Source organism: Balaenoptera musculus, chromosome 10, assembly GCF_009873245.2.
Source record: "Balaenoptera musculus isolate JJ_BM4_2016_0621 chromosome 10, mBalMus1.pri.v3, whole genome shotgun sequence".
Classification (NCBI taxonomy): domain Eukaryota; kingdom Metazoa; phylum Chordata; class Mammalia; order Artiodactyla; family Balaenopteridae; genus Balaenoptera; species Balaenoptera musculus.
In genome coordinates, this window is record NC_045794.1 from 50,132,595 (window position 1) to 50,155,461 (window position 22,867).

At 36.7% G+C, this 22,867-nt stretch overlaps 1 protein-coding gene and 1 non-coding gene across 5 annotated transcripts in view; one reads left to right on the forward strand and one right to left on the reverse strand.

The window, feature by feature from the left end:
- The first annotated feature begins 455 nt into the window (after nt 1-455).
- MON2 (MON2 homolog, regulator of endosome-to-Golgi trafficking) overlaps nt 456-22,867 on the forward strand; it is a 125,458-nt gene continuing 103,046 nt past the window's right edge. For 3 of the 4 annotated variants that reach the window (XM_036864944.1, XM_036864946.1, XM_036864947.1), the window contains exons 1-2: nt 456-947; nt 15,199-15,262. In XM_036864944.1, coding sequence (XP_036720839.1) covers nt 837-947; nt 15,199-15,262 — 175 coding nt within the window. In that variant the 5' untranslated portion in view covers nt 456-836. Of the gene's footprint in view, nt 948-15,198; nt 15,263-20,429; nt 20,512-22,867 lie in introns of those variants that run through there. The other variant, XM_036864948.1, reaches the window with a different exon arrangement.
- Nucleotides 8,804-8,910, reverse strand: LOC118902950. Its single transcript, XR_005021660.1, has one exon. It is a non-coding gene; the product is annotated as a U6 spliceosomal RNA (small nuclear RNA).

Genomic DNA, 22,867 nt, shown 5'->3' on the forward strand with positions numbered 1-22,867 from the left:
CAATTTAGGTCCTCAGGGGGGAAAAAATTAACAGAAGGTAAGCGTTGATTTGGGGCCACTAGCCCCGAGATTCGAAGGGGCAGAAATGAAGAGGGACAAGACAAATGAAGATTAATCCGAAAGGAAGCAAACTGTTTACACCGAAATACAATTTAACACAAACATACGCAAAGAGGTACAACAACGAGTACCAGGGGCTCTATTCAGACACCTGTCACCTAAAAGGAAGCAAATCTCGAGGCAAACTGCGCCTTAAGCCGGCTCGGAGGCCGGGAGCTGGGACCCCGTGAAGCTCCCCGGGCCTGATCCGGGCCTGCCCGGAGCGTGACCACGCCCCTGGCCACGCCCTGCCTGAGGCTCGCCGCCCGGGTTGGCCGCGGCGGAGGCGGTGGCCGCGGTGCCCGGAAGTGCAGCTGACGTGTCCCGGCCGCGCTCGGAATTGTGGGCGACTCGGCTAATGGCGTCGGGGAGTCTGGGAGGTCTGGGGAGACAGCGCTGAAGCTTCTCACCAGCTTGGCTGGTGACAACCGGTGTGGCCCGGCCTGCGTCAGCGGGAGGGACTTGCCCACCTTGTGGGCTCTTCTGCCAGAGCCGGCGGAGGCTAGCGGGGCGGGGCGACTGCGGGGGCCCCTCGGATAAGAGCCGGGGGAGTTGCGAGGAGGCTGTCGGGGGCGCTCGGGCTCGCTGCCCAGGCCGGGCCGAGCCCCCGCGGAGCCCTAGAGGCGGACAGCCCAAGGGCCGGAGGCGCCTGGAAGGAGCTGCCTGTCGCCCACGGAGCTGACAAGTGCCGGAGTTCGTTTTCGCCGCTCAGAAATTGACACGGAGCTTGGTGGATCATGTCTGGCACCAACAGCCCCGAGGCGGTTAAGAAGCTGCTGGAGAATATGCAGAGCGACTTGCGGGCCCTGTCCCTGGAATGCAAGAAGAAATTCCCACCTGTCAAGGAGGTAAGCTTCGGGCGACTTCGGGAGAAGGCACGGTGAGCATAGCCGGTCCTGTTAGACCCCGTCCTTCACTTGCATCCTCCAGCCCTGTCTGATTCCCCTTTGGCCCTCCACCTTTCCAGATGTACGAGCCGGTGGGTTTTTCACAAGCGTTTTTATAGTTTGCTTTGGCGAGTGTGAGGCGCTTTCATTTTCTCTACCGTCCTGTCCACCAGATTTAGGAACGAAGTTCGCGGCGTGAGCCGATTCAGCGAATTCAGCTAGGTGTATGGTACCCTCCCTTTTTCTGGCCGGTTTCAAACACGAAATTGGTCAGAAACTTATGTTTGTTGCTTCTAAAAACTAATAATCATAGTTGTTGTACAGTCTGTGCCCCTTTGCCTTTATAGTATATATCGCTCAATTGGAAGTAGCTTTCCTTCTTGTCATGGGTCATGCAGCTTAACTCTTATCAATCTCATGAAGTATTCAATTATCTAGAGACACCTGACTTACGACAAACAGTGAAGAGCCACAGGAACCATTTAAGCCTTGTTATGAGCAATACTGTACTGAGAAGTTTGGGCTTAGACTCAAATAGAATACACCTGAATTTAAGTGCTAGCAAAACAGAAAGACATCTTACTTAACCTCGTTGAGCTTCAGTTTTCTTTCAGATGTAAAATAGGGTTAAATAGTGGGTTTATTACATTATGGTGAGAAAGTCTTAAGAGGGAAAAAAACATATTATTAAATAGGCTCAAGTTAATAATAAATACAAATTAAATTCTCCAAATAGTTCCTGAATTGAAATTATTAACATTTAGTCTCTGTTGGCTTTTTATCTTAAGATGCCATTTTATTTCTCCTAAACTTTTTAAAGATGCTACTCAATTTCTTTTCACGTTTCTGAAATAAGATATTTCAGTGACATTTTTGTAAAAGCAATTATTTTATATTTCTTCCTATTTAATGTAGTTTGGAGTACCTGCAATTTCATAATTAGAACTTACCCAGTAAAGTTTGAATTTTAGACTTCTAAGGAACCTTAACTTTTCTGTAAGTGCTTTGGTCTCATCATTCTTCAACAAACTCCATCTAGTAATTTTTTTAATAAAGTAAGAAAATATTACCTACCCAATGATGGAAACCAGATGTGCCACTTTTGGAAATATGACTATTATAAGTTTTATTTCAGACAGTCAGTAGTTTGTTTTGATATCGATTTTCATTATTTTCTCTATATGAGCTGTTCAAAGTTATAAAAAGTATTTTAAAGAATTTGGTCATTTTAAATAATTTTAAAGAAATAGGCTGTTCTAACTGTAAGGAAATTAGAAAATTTCAAATCCTGTTTTGTAATTTTAACAATAATTTATAGAACCGGCTATCCCCAGTTCTTATAATCCATATAAAAATTGTGATTCCTCTGTATCATAGGCTTTTGTGGGCTGGCTTGCGGATTTAATTGCCGTTTATTACATTGTTTCTATTGGAAAATGCATTCAGAGCTCCAAACAGCTAATTTACAAAGTTCTAAAACTCAATCCCTTTCTAATCTAGGAACTTTCAATAAAGCTCATTAGCTTTTTTTACTTGAACCTTAGCTAAAGAGGTATTTAGTAATTGCACCTAGTCTTTTAGGTTATGGCAAAAGTAACTTTTGGTGTGATTATCTCTGATACATAATTTTGTGTATAGTACAGGCTCCACAAGAATTTGTTGGATATAAGAACTTTGACTTCTTAACCAGTGGCACTTTTAATATGCTTAGGGCAGTCCTTTAGGAATTGAAAAAAAAAACCTTGACTGTGTCACAAGTGTAAAACAAGAATGAAGTAATTAGCCTAATAGTGATGGTTTTTTAGGAGGGAGGCTTGACTTTCAAGAAATATTTTAGCTGAATTAAATTTCCCCTGGTAATTTGATAGCAGTGCTGTATTTTGACTTTTGTTCTTAAAAGAACTGGTAAGTTTTTAGTAGCAGTTATTTTTTAGCAGGGTGGGTGTCAGGGGAGAAGTGTGCTTGGTAGACTCTAAGGCAAAGCCTTTCTAGGTATAAGAAGCTTTTCCATCTGTATACTGATTTGCTGGTTAACATCCTCCCAGTATCTTCACAAACATTATCTGAAAAATAGTCATTTTGAACTACTTAGAAGCCTACACAAGAACTTAATACAATACAGTGCTAACTGCACATGTGCTTTGGAACGGTTGTCTCCTTCCGTATTACTTTTTTTTTTTTTTGGCTGCTTTGGATCTTTGCTGTGTGAAGGCTTTCTCTAGTTGGGGCGAATGGTGGCTTCTCTTGTTGCGGAGCACAGGCTCTAGGCGCGCGAACTTCAGTACTTGTGGCTCATGGCCTCTAGAGCGCGGGCTCAGTAGTTGTGGTGCACGGGCTTAGTTGCTCAGCGACGTGTGGGATCTTCTCGGACCAGGGCTTGAACCCGTGTCCCCTGCATTGGCAGGCGGATTCTTAACCACTGTGCCACCAGGGAAGTCCCTCTCCATTACTTTATAAACAAGGTAGAATGAAGTGAGACATTCTATGTTTAGTCTTTAAGTATTAATAATTTCTACCTTTTTGGCCATAGTGCTTGGCTCTAATATTTTTCTTAATAATAAGCTGGATTTTTTAAGATTTCAAATCTGTTACAAAAACAGAAGAAAAGAGTGTTGATAAAGGGTAACGCCTTACTTACTGATATTTATTACTTATCTTTGGATTTTCTACAGTTTTCTCCATCTTAATTGTTTTCACTTACAAAACAGTTTGCATATTAAGTTGTTTTTATAGTGGCTATAATATCATTTTGTCATTTTATAATAAAGATAGTAATTAAATAATAACAGCAATACAGTCCTTCCTCTTTTTTCTCCTTATTTTCCTTAAATATGAATTTTCATGCTTCAGCAGTATAACTTTTCTTTCTTTCTTTCTTTCTCTCTCTCTCTCTTTCTTTCTTTAATAAATTTATTTATTTTATTTATTTATTTTTGGCTGCGTTGGGTCTTTGTTGCTGCGTGCAGGCTTTCTCCAGTTACCGCTAGGGGGGGCTACTCCTCACTGTGGTGCACGGGCTTCATTGTGGTGGCTTCTCTTATTGCGGAGCATGCGGTCTAGGCGTGCGGGCTTCAGTAGTTGTGGCACGCAGGCTCAGTAGTTGTGGCTCGTGGGCTGTAGAGTGCAGGCTCAGTAGTTGTGGCGCATGGGCTTAGTTGCTCCGTGGCATGTGGGATCTTCCTGGACCAGGGCTCGAACCCATGTTCCCTGAATTGGCAGGCGGATTCTCAACCACTGCGCCACCAGGGAAGCCTTTTTTTTTTTTTTTTTTAGCATAGGCGTACTAGCTAATTTGTTCTGGAATATTTGTATGAAAAATTTTTTTTCATTGTCTTAAAAATTACTTTAAAACTTTGTAAAATCACTTTTGTGTAATTGATATTCATTCAGTGGCCTTCAGAGGCAGTAAACTCTGAGGTTTTATGTATTTAACGAATAAAACCTTTTTGGTCATTTCTATTGGCAGGCACTACTCTGTGGAAACAGATGAGGGGGATCTAATTGAGCCTAGAAGTGTGGTCAGAGCGAGTTTGTAATTCCTGAGCTGAGTCTTTATAGGATGAGTAGAAGCCAGCCAACAGAAGAAGGGGGTCATTCTAGGCAGAGGAAATAGCACATGTTTGTATTCCACGTAAAAGAAATTTCATGCTGAAGGTGATTGGAAGCCATTAAGGCTTTTTAAGAGAGGGAGTAATATCAAATTTATATTCAGTAACATTACAGTAACAGTACTGAAGGGAAGAATTAGAGAGGATTGAGATTGAGGCATAGAGAGCAAATTTTATAGAGATGATTGTCTGCATTGAGGTAGCAGTAGGGGTAGACAGAAAGTTGCTTGCATTGTGGTAGACATGGGTGAAAGAGAGAGTATGGATTAGAGAGATTTAGCAGGTAAAATTACCAGGGCACAGTGACCTTTTTATAACATAGAAAACGAAATCTGTGATGCCTCCCAGGTTTCTGGCTTGGGAAACTGGGTAAATCACTAAGAGGAGAAAATGTTTTTGGAGAAAATGAGTAGTCATGAATATTAAGTTTAAGATTTATGTGTGACATCCAAGTGGAAATGATCAGTAGGTGTTTGAAAATGATGGTTTGGCACTTAAGAGGGAAGTCTAGAATTTTAGATTTAGGAGTATTGGTTATACATGTTAGTAGAAACCATAGGAGTAGATAAAATGGTCCAGGAAGAGTGTATAGAACGAGAACATCAGGAGGAACTTTGGGAAATAACAGCATTAAAGGGAAAGAGGCAGCTGGGGTGACTAAGGTTAGGGATATGGGAGAGAAAGGGAATACTTGGCTAGAGCAAGGTCCCTGAGAAAGCTGGAGTTTCAAGGGCTTAAGTGTATGAACTGGCTTTCAATCTGAGAAGGGACACATTATCTTCTGACAGAAGAAGGGTAAAAGAAAAAAATGGTTTGAATGTAATAAATTTGAACGAGGGGCATAATGGAGGGATAGGAAGTTGTGGACAGTTTGACCTATGGCCTCTGTTTTCTTGTTAAGATAGGAAACAAGCTTGTTGCTAGGAGTAGTTTGTGGTGAAAATAGTGATAGGTAGGAAGTTTGAGGGGAGCAGTGGATCACTTTGTAGAAGTGAAGGAGAAATTGACTTGGAACACTTAAGAGTCTTCGCAGGAAAAGTGGTTGAAATGATGATGGATCATGAGATCTAGGTTGGATTCCCAAAGAAGGCAATCCAAGACAACTTTGATTGACTGGAAGATGGAAAGGTTAAGGGAGTAGCAGCAATTTAATTGAATTGGAACACTTTAATCCAAGAGCAGTGGTCTTGGGGAGTGAGAGAGCTAGAAGGATAAGGACAAAAGGGACAAAAATGGAGATATTGGATTTCAGATTGCCAAGTGGCGCTGCACTAGAGGATGATGAAGTCCAGGGAGTGGGTGATAGAAGAGGAAAGGGAATGAAGGTCGTTTGACTTGAGGTGGTTAGAATTAGGATTGAGGATGGTTTTTTTCTCTCTCTTTTTAAATGAAGTGGAATCAGTAAGGGTGTATATTATAAAGTACAAGTAGTCTTCCCAGGCTATGTACTTTGTTTCTTCTTACACATTTAAGTTTTGGTTGGCAGGGATTTTTGCCTATAAAAGCAAAGGTTCCTGTGGTAGAGTTCCTCAGTGTCTGGTGTTTTTATGCATTAGCTGGCTGAGCGGGGACCCTTGGTGAGAGAGATGCCCTCTACTTACCATGACAGGATTTTCCCTTCAACCAGCTATTTGGGGACTGAGGCCCAAGTCAGCTGGCTCTTCCGCTAGGGTGAAGATCTCATTTTCAGGACCTTATGACAGTGAAGAATGAGGGCTGGATCATTTATACATGCTTAATTGGGAGCTGTTTTTGTTTAGTATCCTATAACGTACTATAGTTTTCTTCCTGTTGACGTTGGTCAGAGAAATTTGCTCATGATACAGCCAGTTGTGTTCTTTCCCTCATTAGCATAAAGAATAAATCCATGTTTTATACACTGAAATAAACTAGTTTTCACAATTTATTCAAAAAACGTGTCAACACTAGTCAGAACAGTATGACAAATGTGGTAAGGAGTTATAAATTATTTTGGTCAAGACTTACTTTCCTGTATAATGCAATTTTACATAGTTATGTAGACATGCTAGTGATCTTAGATTTTGACTCTGCTCTTTTTTTTATGCTGCTGTTGACTTTATTCCAGAAAAGGTACATTAGCTTCCTAGGGTCTATGAAATTCATTTTCTTCTGATAAATATTTTAGATTGTTAACTTCGAGAATAATATAAGCAGTAACATTTTTTTTAACACCTTTATTGGAGTATAATTGCTTTACAATGGTGTGTTAGTTTCTGCTTTATAACAAAGTGAATCAGTTATACATATACATATGTTCCCATGTCTCTTCCCTCTTGCATCTCCCTCCCTCCCGCCCTCCCTATCCCACCCCTCTAGGTGGTCACAAAGCACAGAGCTGATCTCCCTGTGCTATGCGGTTTAAGCAGTAACATTTTCACCAGGACATCTAGGAAAATTTTACAAGCTTATTGCAGTATTCTAAGAGCATTTTACAATGAGAGCTTTTTAAAAAGCTTTTGATTAGTCTATAACATGTTTTATATATTTATGAAAGTTAGTACCATAGCCACTGAAATTTATTGTTAAAGTGTAAAGCATACATAGCTTATTTTTTTACTAAGATTTTGACCATTGTATTTTTACTTTCATGAAAATGAATAGAAATTAAAGGTCAATGAAAACATAGTTTAGTCAAAAAAGAATGCTATTATCTTCTTAGCATTGTGCTTTGGTGACATAGAAGAAATAAAACATTGTTTCAGGCTAATAAACCAAAAAGGAAGACAGTCTCCAAAAATGGAAATATTTTCCTCCTTTTTTCTTTTATAGAAGTGTAGCTTATTTTTAACCATGTAGAAAATAGAGGGTTTTGCTATTACTCTTATCATTTAATAGAAGTTAGTTTCTTAAGTGTAAATCATGGCAGGAAATACAAAAATCAATGAGAAACTGCCTTTATCTTCTTGAAGTTAACTCAAGAGTTGAGTAAAATACTGTCTTTCCACTAGGTTAGGAATGTTGCATCCATTGACTCTATTGCAACATGGCTATTTGTTGCTATTTGTCATTCTCATTTTGACTTTTGCAACACTCTACTTTTCTATTTCTCCTCCCTCTCTCAGTATTCCTTCTCTTTTTCTTTACATATAGGTGTATCCCAAGTTCTGTCTTGAGACCTCTTCTTTCTCTGTGCTCATCTCCTTTGCACTCTCATCTACTCCCATTGCTCTGGCCTTACTACAGTGCTGATGACTTCTAAGTCTACTTCATTAACTCTGCTCTCTTTACTGAGCTTAGACCCGTGTTCCCAGCTATCTGTTAAACATATCTACCAGAGTATCTTTCACATACTTCAGATAGAACTTCTGGTAATTGAACTTACTTTTCTTAAAACTTGTCCTGTCCCCACATTTCACTTGTTCTGTTAATGGTATTTATCACTGTTGCTTACCTTAGTTATATGTGGCTGTCTTCTCTCCCTCAACTCTCTTTACATTGTATTCATTGTCAGATGTTCCTTCCAGCTCTGTAATTTCTAACATATCTCACCTCTTTTCTATTTTCTTAGCTATTATTCTAGCTCCAGGTTTCAATCTTATGACTGAGCTTTGATGTGCATTAATGTCACAAAAGACCATGTTACCACCAGATTAATGTACCTGAACAGGTCAGAAACTCTCAGTGGCTACTCTGTACTTATGGAACTCCTCAGCATAGCATTTAAGACCTTCTTGATCTTCCCAACTTTCTTTCATCACCCTCAGTTTTTCCTCAAATGTGTTTATAATTCAGCCAAACTCTATTGCCTGCCATTCATTCTCCAAATATGCCCATATTCTCTTCATATGCCAAATATGCCCATTCTCCAAATACTCCTTCCCTCTTCCATGCTGTGGCTTTTGAGGTTCCTTTTGCTGTCCTGGAATCACCTCCTTCCATTTTTTTAAAGTTAAAATTCTACCTTTAATTTAACCCATGTTGCTTATTTATTTGTTGCATGAATGAACCAACTTTACAGATAATGTTCTCATTTCTTCCCTCATTCACTCATTCATATATTCATTCATTTGTTCCTGAGATAATTTTTGAACACCAGCTGTGTGCCATGTACTAGCTGATTGCTGGGGCAAGAACAGTTGCAGCTCCAGCCCAGACTTTTCAAGCTAATATGTTTTCTTCTGCTTTCTTAACTTTCATTTAAGCTTACTTTATAAGTTATTTCCTTATAACTTTTTTTTTAACATCTTTAAAAATATGGAACGCTTCACGAATTTGCGTGTCACCCTTGCGCAGGGGCCATGCTAATCTTCTCTGTATCATTCCAATTTTAGTATATGTGCTGCTGAAGCGAGCACCCTTATAACTCTCATGTTTTTTACCTTCTGCTATGGTATTTTCTTTTCTAAATTGCTCCTTAAGGGTCAGTTTTGCATCTTTGTTTATCCTTCTGTCCATCATAGTTCAAAACATTTGTATATCTGAGAGGTGCTAATTAGATACTTGTTGGAGATTAAATTTTTGAAGAAGGAGAAAAAAGGGATACCATATATGTAGGTATACCACATATATATTTTTAGCTATCCACATGTAATCTGCACTTCAGTCTTTCATTTGATATGTATCTTAAAGGAAATTTGTTTCCTAGAAGCCAGAGGTTTTCTTTGTTTGTTTTGTTTTGTTTTTATTTTTAGTCCAGAGGTTTTGAATAGGATGCCATATAGGTATATATTTTTCAGAGCTTTGGGATTTTAGACTAATTACATGTTACAGAAGAAAATCTTATTGGTTTCAATGTAGTAATTGTTTAATGAGCATATTGTCCTCTAGGGAGTGTTCTAGATCTATTAGGTATTCCCAAGTGAGGACTTGACTTTAGGTCTTTTGATTTTACCTGACATCTGAAATCATAAGTCTACAGGCAGCTTCATACCTCCCTAGTATCTTTTGAGTACATTATTCTCCTTAACTTGCCATTAACTTGAATTTCACATTTCTTCTTTAGCTCTTGTTTCATGCTACATCCTGTGAATAATTAATTTGGAGCTTTGGTAAATTTCTTCTAATTTTGAGGCTCTACTCTCATTGATGTTATAAAAAATAAATATGTTTTTTGTTTTGTTTTTAAAAATACAACATACAAGCTTTGGTGAAGAGAAGCAGTATTATTATTATTGTAAATTTGTATGTGGTTCTAGTAGTGGACATTTGCTAATTCCCTTCCTAGCATTCATTCCCTCTTGCTTCTTTCAATGGTAGGCTGCACTCTTCCTTCATTTTCAACCCTTTGAATTTAGATGAATTAATCTCATTCCTTGCTCCAGGATACCTTGATTAGTTTAATCTAATTTAACCCTCCCCATCCCCACCTCTATTTCTGCCCAAGTCACATAATGCCAGTGAGTGATCCTGGAAAGGGAAAGCTTCCTCTCTCTTCCTCAAGAGCTACTGGAAGAGACCTTTTCTCTCTTTCTGGATAGTGTCATATGAAGTTGTGAGGTGTAGAATGGCTGGAACTAATTTTATTGCCAAGGTTGGGAGCAGCCTGAGGATGAACCTACCCAGGGAACAGGACAGAACCAAGAGAATGGTAGAGAAGTGAAACTGCAGTCCTGATGACGTTGTGAATCTCTGGATCAAATTTCCTCCGTATTTTTATTTTTCAGTGAGTGGGCAGTAAAGTCCCTCCCTCTGTTTAGAACTTTTCATTTGTTTATTTAGGAATGTTTATTACATAGCCCCTGTATGCTAGGCACTGTGATAGGCATTAGTAATATGGGGAGATGAATGAAATATATTTCTTATCCTCATGGGGCTTACAGCTAGAGTAGAGAAACAGACACGTCGTAGGAGGAGTGGGATTAACCATAGGTACAAACCATAGACAATCCACAAAGATGGAAGGGCTTTTTGATACTTGCCGTGGAAAGAAGGTGGTGGAAAAAATTATTTCTGTCACTGCTCATGGTACTACAGGAGTGCCAAAATCAGAAAAACCTGCACTATCTTCATGTTGTTAGCAGTGGTTTAATTTCAGCAAAGCTTTATTTGTCACATTAACTTAGTGTTCACTTTATTGTGAATGTGTTGGCTTTATAATTTAAGAGCTATAAAAATAAGGAGTTTATTCCTAATTTCATTTATAAATACTTAAATTTGTCAGTGACTGGATAGGTCCATGAGATTTTTTTGTTTTACTTTTAAAAGATGTCCTTACACTACTCAGTTTTGAGAAACACTAGTAGAGGTGGGTTCTGGGGGACCACTGAAGAGTTGAGACAGTGGATGGGTGGAGCACAAGATTTGAAATAGAGAAATCTCTTAGTTTAGGTTGATAATGAGAAGTTTGAACTAAGGTGTAGAAGTGGCATTTGAGAAGAAAAAAGAGTATAAGAGATGTTCGCTATATAGCCTTTGTGGCTGATTATATTTGTGGGATGAGGGAGAAACCCCAGGTGTCTGGTCAGTGACTGGATGGGTGCTGCCGCTGTTCGGAAAAATAAAGATGATAGGAAGAAGAAACAGGTTTTTCTGGGGCTGAGGTGGAAGTTGGGGGTGTGTGTGTGAGAGATAATAGCATCCGTTTTGAATATTTGGAATTTAAGGTGCCTTTAAAATATATAGGTTAATAAATCTTATAGTTTAGGAGACAGTTAAGGGACAGGAATATAATTTAGGATTCTTCAGCCTTTAGAAAGTAATTGAAACCATAGGATTGAGATTGCCCAGGAAGAGTTTATTGAGAAGTGAGGCCAAGGATATTCTGTGTGCTCTTGAAAGAGGAGTCAGCATTCTCTCTTGTCTCTGCTTTTCTATACTGCTAGCTTCCATATTCAGAGTCCCTGGTGGGTGTGTCTGTTTGGGTAAGCAAAAAATTTTGAGAAAGAGAAAAAAAATATTTCTTGAGAGACATTAATTTTAAGATTAACAAATATTAAATGCTGCAGTATATATAATACTTCTGGTTTTGTTTCCCAACTCATAGATTGCCCTCAGGAATAGAGATTTTAGGTTACCCACCATAACTTATATCATCCCTATTCAAGTCTACAGAACTGGCACTTTTTTTTTTTTCCATAAGGGCCAGTTCAGGAAAAAAATAACTATATTTACAATTGAGGGGCTTCCCTGGTGGCGCAGTGGTTAAGAATCCGCCTGCCAATGCAGGGGACACGGGTTCGAGCCCTGGTCTGGGAAGATCCCACATGCCGCGGAGCAACTAAGCCCATGCACCACAACTACTGAGCTTGTGCTCTAGAGCCCGCGAGCCACAACTACTGAGCCCGTGTGCCACAACTACTGAAACCTGCATGCCTAGAGCCCATGCTCTGCAACAAGAGAAGCCACCGCAATGAGAAGCCTGTGCACCGCAACAAAGAGTAATCCTTGCTCTCCACAACCAGAGAAAAGCCTGCGCGCAGGAACGAAGACCCAATGCAGCCAAAAATAAAATAAATAAAATATATATTAAAAAAAATTGAGTGGTTCCCCTATGGATATATAAGTATCTAATCAGAGTAGGGGTTACTTTTAAAGCAAGAAGTTAAAGACTCTTCTTCACACAGACAGTCTCTGATAAATAGAAGGAAATCTGGGCTGAATACTTGCATTTATACAGGACACTGAAAGATGTAAGCTAGCCTGAGGTATGAAGTAGCACTGCAGTGACTAGGGGGGACTGTGATATACAAGTGTTGTCAATAAACATTGATAGTGAAACTTTCCAGCAACACAGGGTACCTATGAGAATAAGATGGTACAGTTTCAGAGTTTGACAATAGAAAGTTGGATGTAAAAAATTAGGAGCTGTGAGGTAGTTCTAATTATATCTGAGGTAACAGTCCTTTTGGTGATTTCTTGAGTCTTTGAATGAAAATACTGGTTATATATCTTTTAAAACACTTGTTACTTTGGAACTACTTAAGGAAAAAGCACCCATTATTTTCCTTATCGTGTGTACATATAAAAATATTTGTTAAATATATATTTTTTATAACTTATTTATGATTCATACATGGGTCAGTTCTTATTTATCTGAGGAAATCAAAATAGTGTCTGGCAAATTTGAAATCCTTTACCTGCATCTAGCATCCACTATGCTACCCGACTGATTTTGGAAACTGACTAGAATTCAGGAAGTTAGGACAGATTACAGTGGGATTTATGATGGTTTAGTTTGATCAGTCTCTGTTGATACTGAAATAGAATGAAATACTGAATTGAGCATATGCAGGGTACATAGGGCCATAGTAAGGAGGGGGAGAGTTTGAACATTTGAAAATGATGATGGAAGAAAGCTCAGTGACCACAGATTAATTTCAGTTGGCTCAGTAAGAAAATTACCTAAGAGAGTTTGAGATGGTGTATGAGTATAACAAAGTATACATAATAATTTCGGTGTTACTGAATTTTTATAGTAGTAAATTTGTTATGGTTTGTATATCTTCATAGTGTATCCAGAATCTGACCACTCCTTACCATCTCAGTCACTGTCACCTCAGGCCTATCCACCATCATCTTTTGCTTATGTTATTACAGTAGCCTCTTAAATTTTGCTGCATATTGGAATCACCTGAAGATTTTAAAAAATACCAGTGCTTGACTCCCACTGGCAGTCATTCTGATTTAATTGAAATGGGTTGCAACCTGGGCATCAGGCTTTTTTTTTTTTTTTTTAAGGCTCCTGGTGTTTCTAATATGCACTGCCCCCAGATAATCAGAAAATCAATAATTTTTCCCTGGAGTAATTTATTTTGACTGTATTTTCCTGCTAGTAGCTGTGTTCACTTAATGTGGGACATTTCCATCTCTTAAAGTTGTAGGAGTAAGTTGTGGTGTATCCATTAGGCTTCTTAGCTGTGAGCAATGAAAGCTGACTCGGGCTGATTTAAGCAGAAATTAAGTTTACTGATAAAACATTGAGGGGCTCACGGAATTGGTAGAAGGCTGGATGGAGCGAGCCTTAGAAATTACAGGAACGAAGGGAGGCTGAACAGCGAAGAATCACAGCAAAACTCATTGCCAGTGAGACCGTTACTGTTGTCTCTGCTGGACGGTGACTGGGTGCCTTAGCCTGCACTGCTGGTTGTGCTGGCCGCCCCATGCCACCACTGGTTCTGCTGCCGTCACTGCCCTTGGAAACTAGATGCTGGCTCCACTGTGGCTGTTAGACAGAATTCCATCTTGGCTCTGCTTTTCTGTGCCACTGGCCTCCGTATTCAAAATTCCTGGCGGGTGTGCCTATTTGGATAATCAGAGGCTGCCAGGGTATGTGGGAAAACAAGTATCTGGCATTTTAAATTTTGAATAGTGGAAGATAGGCTCTGTCTTGCATCAAAACTCATGAAGTTGAGTTCTCCGCTCACAGGCAACGGCTTCACGTGCTTGGAAGCCAACAAAAATGACAAAGGTCTGCTATACATTGTATAGCCTACAATGTGTTATTTGTTTTATGCTTTAATCCACTGGTTCTCAACCTAATAACCCAAAGGACACTGGGTTCTTCCATAATTATTTTTAAACCTTTAGAGCCTGCTACCACTTGTCCCTTAGTAAACAGTAGGAGATAAAATCAATGAACAAGTAGCAAGCAAATGAATAGGAAAACTTGAACATATATGAGTACTTATTATTTTTGGAGGTATGGAGATCAGTATAAGTATAAAATAGGCATATTTCTTGATAGTAAAAATGTCCTGAGTTTCTGTAATGGATGTCATATATCAATATTTTATGTCAACAGTGTCCAGTAGAAGTATAATGTGGGCTGAATATGCAGTCCATATATGTAATTTTAAATTGCATTAAAAAAGTAAAAAGAAACAGACATTTAATTTTAATAATATATATTTAACCCAGTATATTCAAACCAGTATATATATAACCCAGTATATATATCATTTCGACATTTAATCCATGTACATATTTAAGGGGTAGTTTACATTCTTTTTTTCATACTAAGTCTTCAAAATCTAGTGTATAGTTTATACTTAGAACACAACTCAATTCAGGCTAGCCACATATAAAGTGCTTAGTAGCCACATGTAGCCAAATGGCTCCCATATTGAACACCACAGTTCTGTGGCATAGTGTAAAATGCCGTATGACTTTCAAGTACTGCCAGCTCAACATACTTATGTTGAAGTGATGAGACACCTTATGAAAACTGAATGGGTGTTTAAAAAAACGCAGTCTAAAAGTAGTGACAGAGTTCTTGGTTATTCATTCTATTCCAATTCAAAGCAGTTTTACTTGATTTTGCAGTGTTTTGCAATTTTTTTTATGGTTGAGAGAGAAGTGTGAAATGGGAAAGAGAAACCTAATTTTTTTCATTAGGCTTTGTTTTTGTTTATTATTTTTTATTTTCTGAAGATTTAAATGTGAGAGACTGGGGATTCCAGGTGCATTTTAAGGCATAGAAAGGCAGCATGCTGTAGTGCAGAGTTTACATGTGAATCATCAAATTAATCACATTTTATTCCATTTAATGTGTGTTTCACTACTAGGCTTTAGTATCTGAAGTTTGGAAAATAAAAAAATAATAGTGACTGACTCTGTGCTTGAGATTTTATCATATATGATTTCTTTTCCCTAGATAATTCATGTTGATAGTAAGTCTTATGTTCTAATTATTTTTATTCTTGCAGGCTGCTGAATCAGGAATAATAAAAGTTAAAACAATAGCTGCACGAAACACCGAAATTTTGGCAGGTAATTTTTTTGCATTAAAAATTCAACAATTAATGAAAATTTGACTAATAGTAAAAGTAGAATCTTAAAACCCGTAAGTTTTTTTATAGCATCTCTTTCTTATGCCCCAACATGCTATCCATAATGATAAAGAACATGTGAAAGTCCCTAATTTATCAACTAATTGGGTTTCCCAGAGATGAATGCTGTACGATTCTCTGAAATCAGAAAACTTAAAACTACTAACTCCTTGAAGGAAAGGATCTTGCTTACTCATCGTTGTATTGTCCTCCACCTATTAACAATCACCTAAGATACATCTTACCCATAAGAGACATTCGATTAATATTTGTTGAATTGAATGGAAGATTGGTTCTCAGACCACCTTCCAAGACCTATTTTATTTTTAATACTATATAAGAGGGTCATAATATAGCATTAAAAATTTAGTAGTACTATATGAGTTTTGAGTCCTGAGACTAAGACAACATGGTCATGAAGAAAAAATGGGAATGCGGCAGAGAAAAGTGTTTTCTTAACATTCTTCTGATTGACCCTGCTTTTCAGGGAGGAATTTTCAAGAGTTTCTCTCTGGCACCCTTTTGATACTCAGTCTGCTTCTTCCTTTTCCTTGGTGCCTTTCTCTTCTTGCCTCAGTAATGAACATGGAAAAGAAGGAAACTGGCATTTTTTGAGAATCTGTTACATGTGAGGCATTTGGGCCACTCTTTCTTATATGACAACCTTGTGGGGAAATATTTAATAGTAGAGCAAATTGAGATGCAAAGAGATTTAAGTTACTGGCCTAAGGTCACATGGTAAGTGGTGGAATCAGATTCAAATCCTGGGCTGTTCAGAGCCGATGTTCTTCCTGATGCAGTGTGCTGCCACGGTATCGTGAGGTTTTGACACTAGCTACTCCCTCCCAAGTGTTTATATTTAACCATTGCTTACTTCGCTGATCCTTCAATCTGCATTTCCAATTCCAGTAGTGCTATTGGTCTCAGCTAGTTATAGGAGAAAAGCAGTCCTATTAAGTTAATTTACACAAAGTCCAAATAGTAAAGAATCTCTTTAACTCTCTTAAGTCTCTTTACATTTTAAAAAGAAGAATACCAGTAAATCCCTAAATGGTGGAATTTCAAAGAGAATTACAAAATGTAATGAAGACTTTGGGGGCAGTTTAGGGGTGACAGGTGAGAGTGGATTTCACTTGTCAGCTTAGGGTTAGCCCTGTTAAGTTGCATCTGTTTTTCACAGCTTCTCTGATTTTGAACATTCTGACAAAACACCAAAGAGTTTTATAACATTATTCACAGCATTGGATAATGCTCTGTGTGCATGTTGAGAAAAGGGGTATAGTGAAGTGGTGGGTAAAGGCACAGGTATGTATGGTTGGATTGGGAGGATGGGCAAGTGGGTTTGGGAGATGCATGTTGGGTTGATTAGCTACCATGAGGAAATTAATGTTTCAAGATAAATTATGGGCCTGGGTATTTTTAAGTTGGAGACATCATAGGCCGATCATATTAGAATATCATTACAAATATTTACTTTTGCTACTGTCATTGCTGATATCATGGTAAGTCCTTAATCTCCAATAATAGAAATTTTCGTTAAGTCTGTAGTTGATAGAAGAATTTTTAAAAAGACTGATTTCTTCAGAGAATCACTGTCTGTTACAGAGTTCTGTACCAAGTAAAGTGTCTAATTCATATTAAGGACAAGTAAGAAAAATTTTGTCTCAGTATGAGTTTAATATATAAGCTGGCTACTAATTTCATTTTAGTTCAGTTAGCTTTATGTAAATCAAGTTAGAACAAATCTTTATGCACATGCAGTTAATAGTTCATGCTTTAATATCCATAGCATCCAACCATGTACTTGAGGAGCTATATTAGCATTTAAACTTTTTTCTAGTATTTTAACCAAGTATTTATAGCAATCGATAAGTAAAAATTTGTAGATTTTAGACCATTGTCATCTTGAAAAATCAAAGGCTCCTAAGAAAAAGGAAAGAGTTTAAATTAGTCAATATGTCATTTCTAAAGTACTTAATTCAAGGTATAGTTAACACTGAGAAAAATTTTTAGTTAACTTTTTTATTTCCTGAGAAGTGTTTACTTCTCTGTAGTTCTAAAGACTATAGGTTACTACTTCTGTGCTGTAATGGATGTTAAAGATATCAAACAATTGAGGAGTCTCAAATGGAATGAGATACTGAATTCTCAGATATCTCTGCATATTCAGAAAATATAAAAGGTTGCTATAAAAATCAGAACCCTTAATTAGGATCGACTAATCTGATTAAGCAGTACTTAGCATAGATTTTAACCAACTTTAGTTTTCTTAGATTTATTTTCCAAGGAAAGTTTATTTACATTGAAGAATAAGTCTTTGCTTTACATCTCCCCTTCTTTTAAGCATCCTCCTTTAATGTTTATTTTTCTTTGTTTTCACTGCTGTCATGAATGCTGACATAAGTGGGAATGCTATGCCAGGTAATGTCAGCATCGATGCAAATATACAGATCATTATCTCAACATTGCCTTTTTAAAACTGCAAATGAGAGATAGCAAGCAACATAAAGTTTTTCATTTAGAAGGCCAGGTGCCTTAATCTTACATTTGACTGCCATATATTACAAACTTTTTATTATCCCAGCTTACAATAAGTATGCTTGAAATTGAGAAGGCTTGTGTTACACAAAAATTACATAAACAGAGAATCTGCTATTTTAATAAATATTTGAAACAAGGAGCTCAATGAAGTTGTGATATTTTAAAATTGTATATTTAACCCCTAACTGAAAACCATAACAGTTACATCCACCTATGACTGCTTTCATCTACTGTCAGTATGCATAGAGAATTTTTACATAGATAATCATTATGTATGATTTGTGTTCTTCTTTCCTCACAGTTTCCCTCATCCTTTTCATATCTACATAGTCTTATTACTAAAAGGTCTCTAATTTAAGTAGCAGTGAGTAAATATACTTTGGAATTTTTTTTCTGACATTAAAAGGTAATTTATCTGTTGATTTTTTTCAGTATATTATATTTTATCAGTACATATACCTGTGATATTTTGCAAACATCTATAGAATATATCATATAACATATTCTTAATAAAGAAATAATTATGTAAGAATCACTAGGGGAGATAAAAAGATGGGTAATATTATTCACCTGCAATCTATATGTTAATACAAGAAATATATTTGAAAAGTATGTTTGTGCCATTCGTTCTGTTTAGCTTACCTGCTCCTCCATTTACTTTTTGTAGTTCTTTGCCAGAAATTTTCCCTTCCAGGTGACATACTTCCTGAGGTCAGGATCAATGTCTTATTCTCCCTTATATTGCTAGTAGTTAGCACATTACATGGGAAATAAATAGTAAGCCCTCCTTAAATGTAGGCTAATAAGTGAGTCACTCCAAAATGCAAGTAAGTCTCTGAGTTCTGCCTCTAGTATATTTTTCTACCTTTCTTTAACTTTTCATGTTATGATTATTTGAGTACATGAATTTTGTCATATTTAGTTCATGTCAGCCAGTTAATAGAGTAATGAAGGAGACAGACCCTAAACAGAGAATTCTGAGGCTGTATGTATGGTAAATGGCAAGATGGAAGTATAGACAGGCTTGTTACAAGAACATTGGGAAGGCTCCTAACCCAACCTGGGAATCTGAAGCTGAGTCTTGATGCTTGAAAAGGAGTTAGCCAGGCAAATAAGGTGTAGAAGCTATAATTAAGGGAAGTTACTTAAATACATGAGGTATAAAACAGTTCGGTCTATTTGGATACACTATCCAACTATTGCCATTGTGTAACTTCCTGAGCAGCTTGATGGAAAGAGTTTGAATCAGGAAGGCGACACATTCATATTAATATTTTTAAACTCTGTACATTACTCTGACAGCAGTGTGAAAGTTGTATTTCAATGTATCATCAGTAAGACAGAGGTCTGTTGGTAGACTATTCCTATAATCCGGGATAGAAGATACAGGGGGCTGTACTTAATGCCTTGCTCACAAACTGACGTAATGGGTCAGAGAGATTTCTCTGCCATATAATGTGTTCTTATTTATTGTTTTCCCCCCTTTTAAAAAAAAGTTAAACAGTTTTAATTTGTATCCTGCCTTTTATAATATTATATCATATATACTTTTTTTGATGCCATCTTTTCTAATTTTTTAAATTGTTCCATATTTCATCAAGTGATTGTAATTTATTTAACAATTCCTTTATGTTAGGCATGTTTCAATATTTAGAATTATTTCTTTAACGTACATTTCTAGAAATTATTAAATTAAAGGGCATGAACATGTTCTTAGAATTTGTCATCATACCACTTTCTGAAAAGATAAAAGTTTATGCCTTTACTGACAATATGTGAGTATATTTTTATAGCATCCTTGCCAGATTATTATTTTAAAAAATCTTTTTGGTAATTGAACAAGCAATGGCTTCTCATTTTAATTGACATTTCTTTTTAATGTTGAACATTTTTCTCTGAATTATTAAATTATTTTATTTTTACTTTTTTTGGAGTTTTTGTGTTTTCTTTATCAAATTGAGCTATTTATATAGCAAAAATATTAACTTCTCATCATGTTTATATCATATTTTCTGCATCATTTACCTTTTAATTTTTTATCTAGATGCTTTTAATTTTTACATAATTTAACTAATTTTTCTTATTTGTTGCTCTCCATTTAGGCAGTCCTTCTCCTTCCACGTAGTTGATAATCATTTTCATTGTCTTCTAGTTTTTCTATGGTTTGATTTTTTTCTTAATAATATATGGGGTGACATGAGGACCTAGATTTTTTTTCTTTTGCAAAATTACTAACCAATTGTACCAATATCATTCTTCCTTTTCCTGTAATGTACTTTTAAGATGAAGCTGCTCATACTTTTATTTGTCCTCATATTGAATCATTTAAAATATTTTCAGACATTTTGAACCATTAAAATTTTTTTTAATGTTAGAAATATCAGTCTTTCCCATAACTAGATTTTAAGGGTTTTGAGGGTAGCAATCATGTCTGCATCACATTTTCTTTCTTTCACAAGAATTATAATTTGTTATTTAATGACTGTTAAAATTTATAATAAAACTTTTATTAACCCCTATTAGTGTGATTCATAGTGGGGTATCCTAGTTTAATTCTTTTTTTCCAGGATTAAAAACTGCAATTTTGCAGTGAAACTGCTCAGAGCAAGGAAACCCCTAGGATATGGGGACCTGCTGGACCTCTTTCAGGTGTGTGAAAGTGCATCATTTGATCTCACAGTTATAAAATTTGGAAATAAAATATATTTATCAAACACACAGTGTTATTCTGTTAAAGGAGTTGTGCTTCTTAAGGGACTTAGGTAGAAAATAAACTTTTTCTTTTCTCCCCATCCCCCGCCCACCTGCCAAGTTTTGATTAAAAAGAGTTGACCTTTTCCTCTTTTCTCCATGGAATGATTTTTAAAAAAATAGTTAAGGCAAGATGTCTTTATAATGCTGCACAGCCTTTTCCTCAATGTGGTTTCTAAACTCTAAACCCGTGGGAAGCTTTTTATGTAAAGCCACCCTTAAATGCATGTAATTAAAATTATTGTTTATAAAGAGAAAGCAGCAATTGCTCAATTAGAAGAGTAGAATTAATTTCTGCTTCTTAGGACCATTATGACATTTAACAGAAGAGAAAAATAATTAGAAACTTTTAAAAAATGATCTTTGTATTACTTCATTGTGATCTAGATATGGTAGATATGTTTCCATTTTTCACATTATGTTTCAAAAAAATACAGTAGATCAATAGGTTTTATATTTTGGTTGTTCTTGATCATCTATTCTGGATAACAGAAATTTCCTTTGACCATTATATTCTCATATAAACTGGGAGAAAAAAAAGTAGGAAGGGTACCTTTGACTTACATTAAAATAGAGTTAAAAATTACTTTTATTATTAGCTTAACTCAGCTTGATAGATGTGGATAACTGTGACTGACATGTATACAATATTTCAGTGTAACTCACCTTATTTTATTCATTCTAAGATACACAGTTTTTTCACGTGTTAATATTCCCCAAATTGGTATGCACTTTACAATTAATGGCATCTTAGAATCACTGTGGGCCAGGTAGTGTTGTAGTTGTCTTTTTCAGTGCATGTGTGAACTTGTTCATACTATCACATCAGTTGAGTTAACGTGCATTGTTGGTATTGCGTAAGTTTCATTGCTATTTGAAATGTCACCCTAGTTGTTGTGCAAAAACTTCCTGTTAACATCTTATGGTAAGGTCAAAAAAAGCACTACCATCAAAGCGTGCAGAATGGGTGTCATTGGCTTAGAAGAATATCTCAGAGACAATAGTGAAGTACTCTCCAGCAATGAGGCATCCCAAACAAACAATCCAATTAAAAACTGGACAGAAGATCTAAATAGACATTTTTTACAAAGAAGATATACAGATGGCCAACAGGTACATGAAAAGATGCTCAACATCATTAATCATCAGGGATATGCAAATCAAAACCACAATGAGGATATCACCTTACGCCTGTTAGAATGGCTATTATCAAAAAGATAAGAAATAACAATGGCCTTCTTGGCCTAGAGTATGAAATTGTGAGGAAAAGGTATAAGTGATTAGAATTCATCGTATCATAGTTTAATTGGCAAAGGTAATTGGCACTGATTTTCTTTCTGGCGATATGGGTGTGTCTTAAAATCATTGTTATCAGAGCCTCTATGAAAGTACATTGTTTTTTCTCCATTCATCTGAAGACTTCAGGCAATTGGTTTCTCTTAGACACTTTTGACTCTTTTAATTTCCATTTGCATCAAATGCTGTTTACCTTAAAGAGTGGCAGCATAATGTTGTGGGAAGAATAGTGAACCAGGGATTAGAAGACATTTTCAGTTTCTGGTTTTACCACCTACTTATTGTGTTACTTCGTCCAAATCATACCCTGTAAACTCTATATGAGTATTGTGATACTCAAATGAGAAACACATGTTAATGTAATAAAAATTATAAGTGCCACTTGTTAGTATTGAAAACTTATATTTGCCTGAACAAGATTTAATAATTTGGAATGTTCTGCAGAGTTAGGGAAGGCCTCATACTTCAGTGATTCTGGCAGAATTGAATCTAGCAGGATATTTACTGCTTCAGAATAGTATTTTTTGAGCTTTATTGTCATCTTTTAATCACTCATGTAAATGTTTTGTGACATTGTTATGGAAATTTTATGTCTCTGGTTTTGATTCAAAACCTTTATGCACAAGAAAACAAGGAAGTAAGGCAAGGGAGCTTTTTTGAAAACACTGTTCTTTGCCAGTCATATTTGCCTTCTCTTAGCTGTGCTAAATCAGTGATTTATACTGGCATACTGAGGGACTTTGCAGAGCATGCTGTAGTAAATAGTAGTCTTTATTTGCCATACCATACAGGGAGCTTTGGGAGAAGAAAGAAGGGGATTTAAATGATAAAATTAATGTTAACACTAGTTTTACACTTTTAAAGGTGATTCTGGATGACTTTCTCACAATTTCTTTTGAAAAACATGTTAAAACTCAGATTTCTGTGTCTTTATTACAATTCTTAACTTCAAAAAATA